Source organism: Dipodomys ordii, unplaced genomic scaffold (genome assembly GCF_000151885.1).
Source record: "Dipodomys ordii isolate 6190 unplaced genomic scaffold, Dord_2.0 Scaffold210, whole genome shotgun sequence".
Lineage (NCBI taxonomy): Eukaryota > Metazoa > Chordata > Mammalia > Rodentia > Heteromyidae > Dipodomys > Dipodomys ordii.
The window spans coordinates 205,270-208,700 of NW_012267426.1; the positions used below are offsets into that span (position 1 = coordinate 205,270).

Sequence of the window (3,431 nt, forward strand, 5' to 3'; positions counted from 1 at the left end):
TCCCTCAAGGCCTGCTTCCCCTCTGGGTAGCCATAGAGGTGGTCCACGAAGGCGGAAATGGACGTCTCAAAGGCGGAAGTGCTCACCCCTTCCTCCAGGACGTCAATCAAACCCTCCACAAACCCAAGTCCCTCCCCCTGGTTGACGCCCAGCATGATGTCATAGTTGAGGAACTCGCCCTGCTCCATCAGGATCTGGGGGTCGTCGGGGATGACGTCACCGTCGATCACAGGCCCGAAGGCGACGTGGTACGTGGCCGGGGTCACGACCTGGTGCGTCAACTCCTGGGGGGTTTTCAGGCGCAGGCAGGACACCAGGGCCGCGGTGTCTGACGGGAAGGGGCAGCCGAGCTGGGAGGCCAGAGCGCGGGAGTACTTGGCGGGCTGGTAGTTGACGGCCCAGCTGGAGAGGGCGGTGCCGCTCTGGATGATGGCCTTCTGGAACAGTCCTGGGGAGGAAGTAACGGTCAAAGGCGGAAGTGGACCCGGAAGTAGGGCGGAAGTGACCCGGAAGTGAGTGAAAAACGATCCTGAGTGAGTGAAAAGAGCAAGGGAAGGTTCTGGAACAGGAAGTGCAGCGGAAGTGACCCGGAAGTGAGGCGGAAGTGACCCGGAAGTAAGGGAAATAATGGTCCTACGTGACTCTAGAGAACAAATAAGGGTTCTAGAACAGGAAACGAGGCGGAAGTGACCCGGAAATAAGGCGGAAGTGCACCCGGAAGTGACCCGGAAGTGTGTGAAAACGATGCTGGGTGAGTGAAAAGAGCAAGGGAAGGTTCTGGAACAGGAAGTGCAGCGGAAGTGACCCGGAAGTGAGGCGGAAGTGACCCGGAAGTAACGGAAATAAGGGCCCTGGATGGATTTTGAGATCAAGGGAACGTTCTAGAACCGGAAACTAGGCGGAAGTAAGGCGGAAGTGGACCCGGAAGTGACCCGGAAGTAACGGAAATAAGGGTCCTGAATGGATTTTGACATCAAGGGAACGTTCTACAAGCGGAAACGAAGCGGAAATAAGGCGGAAGTGACCCGGAAGTGACCCGGAAGTAAGGGAAATAATGGTCCTACATGACTAGAGGACAAATAAGAGTCCTAGAACAGGAAATGAGGCGGAAGTGAGTGAAAAACGGTCCTGGGTGACTGAAAGGAACAAGGGAAGGTTCTGGAACAGGAAGTGCAGCGGAAGTGACCCGGAAGTGAGGCGGAAGTGACCCGGAAGTGACGGAAATGAGAGTCCTGGATGGATTTTGAGATCAAGGGAACGTTCTAGAACCGGAAACGAGGCGGAAGTGAGGCGGAAGTGAGGCGGAAGTGACCCGGAAGTAAGGGAAATAATGGTCCTACGTGACTCTAGAGGACAAATAAGAGTTCTAGAACAGGAAATGAGGCGGAAGTGCACCCGGAAATAAGGCGGAAGTGCACCCGGAAGTGACCCGGAAGTGTGTGAAAAAGAGTCCTGGGTGACGGAAAAGAACAAGGGAACGTTCTGGAACAGGAAATAGGGCGGAAGTGACCCGGAAGTACGGAGGAAGTGACCCGGAAGTAGGGCGGAAGTGACGGGAAAAAGGGTTCGGAACAAGTCTACACACCAAACGAAGGTTCTAGACGCGGAAATGAGGCGGAAGTGACCTGGAAGTAAGGAGGAAGTGGACCCGGAAATGACCCGGAAGTAACGGAAATAAGGGTCCTCAATGGATTTTGAGATCAAGGCAACGTTGTAGAACCGGAAACGAGGCGGAAGTGAGGCGGAAGTGACCCGGAAGTAAGGGAAAAAATGGTCCTATGTGACTCTAGAGGACAAATAAGGGTTCTAGAACAGGAAACGAGGCGGAAGTGACCCGGAAATAAGGCGGAAGTGCACCCGGAAGTGACCCGGAAGTGTGTGAAAAAGGGTCCTGAGTGACGGAAAAGAACAAGGGAACGTTCTGCAACAGGAAATAAGGCGGAAGTGACCCGGAAGTACGGAGGAAGTGACTCGGAAGTAAGGAGAAAACGGTCCTAGGTCCTAGGTGACCAGGGCCGCGGTGTCTGACGGGAAGGGGCAGCCGAGCTAGGAGGCCAGAGCGCGGGAGTACTTGGCGGGCTGGTAGTTGACGGCCCAGCTGGAGAGGGCGGTGCCGCTCTGGATGATGGCCTTCTGGAACAGTCGTAAAGGGGAGGAAGTGGAGGCGGAAGTGACCCGGAAGTGGACCCGGAAGTAAGGCGGAAATGACCCGGAAATGACCCGGAAGTGAGTGAAAAACGGTCCTGGGTGACTGAAAGGAACAAGGGAAGGTTCTGGAACAGGAAGTGCAGCGGAAGTGACCCGGAAGTGAGGCGGAAGTGACCCGGAAGTGACGGAAATGAGGGTCCTGGATGGATTTTGAGATCAAGGGAACGTTCTAGAACCGGAAACGAGGCGGAAGTGGACCCGGAAGTGACCCGGAAGTAACGGAAATAAGGGTCCTGAATGGATTTTGACATCAAGGGAACGTTCTACAAGCGGAAACGAAGCGGAAATAAGGCGGAAGTGACCCGGAAGTAAGCCGGAAGTGACCAGGAAATAAGGGAAATAATGGTCCTACGTGACTCTAGAGGACAAATAAGGCTTCTAGAACAGGAAATGAGACGGAAGTGACCCGGAAGTAAGGCGGAAGTGGACCCGGAAATGACCCGGAAGTAACGAAAATAAGGGTCCTCAATGGATTTTGAGATCAAGGGAACGTTCTACAACCGGAAACGAGGCGGAAGTGAGGCGCAAGTGAGGCGGAAGTGACCCGGAAGAAAGGGAAAAAATGGTCCTACGTGACTCTACAGGACAATTAAGGGTCCTAGAACAGGAAATGAGGCGGAAGTGACCTGGAAATAAGGCGGAAGTGCACCCGGAAGTGACCCGGAAGTGTGTGAAAAAGGGTCCCGAATCAATAGAGCAAGGGAAGGTTCTGGAACAGGAAATGGGGCAGAAGTGACCCGGAAGTGAGGCGGAAGTGACCCGGAAGTAGGGCGGAAGTGACCCGAAAGTAAGGAGAAAAGGGTCCTAGGTGACTCAGGAGGACAAAAGAGGGTTCTGGAACCGAAAGTGAGGCGGAAGTGGACTCGGAAGTAGGGCGGAAGTGACCCGGAAGTGAGAGAAAAACTATCCTGAGTGAGTGAAAAGAGCAAGGGAAGGTTCTGGAACAGGAAGTGCAGCGGAAGTGACCCGGAAGTGAGCCGGAAGTGACCGGGAAGTAAGGCGGAAATGACCCGGAAATGACCCGAAAATGAGTGAAAGGTTCTGGAACAGGAAATACGGCGGAAGTGACCCGGAAGTACCGAGGAAGTGACCCGGAAGTAAGGAGAAAAGGGTCCTAGGTCCTAGGTGACCAGGGCCGCGGTGTCTGACGGGAAGGGGCAGCCGAGCTGGGAGGCCAGAGCGCGGGAGTACTTGGCGGGCTGGTAGTTGACGGCCCAGCTGGA

The 3,431-nt window shown here is 54.8% G+C and overlaps 1 protein-coding gene across 1 annotated transcript in view; it reads right to left on the reverse strand.

Moving 5' to 3' along the window:
• LOC106000186 (neuroligin-4, X-linked-like) overlaps window positions 1-3,431 on the reverse strand; it is a 32,305-nt gene that overhangs the window by 3,038 nt on the left and 25,836 nt on the right. The window contains exon 4 of the mRNA XM_013035418.1: window positions 12-448. Within this exon, the coding sequence (XP_012890872.1) occupies window positions 12-448 (437 nt within the window). The remainder of the gene's footprint in view (window positions 1-11; window positions 449-3,431) is intronic.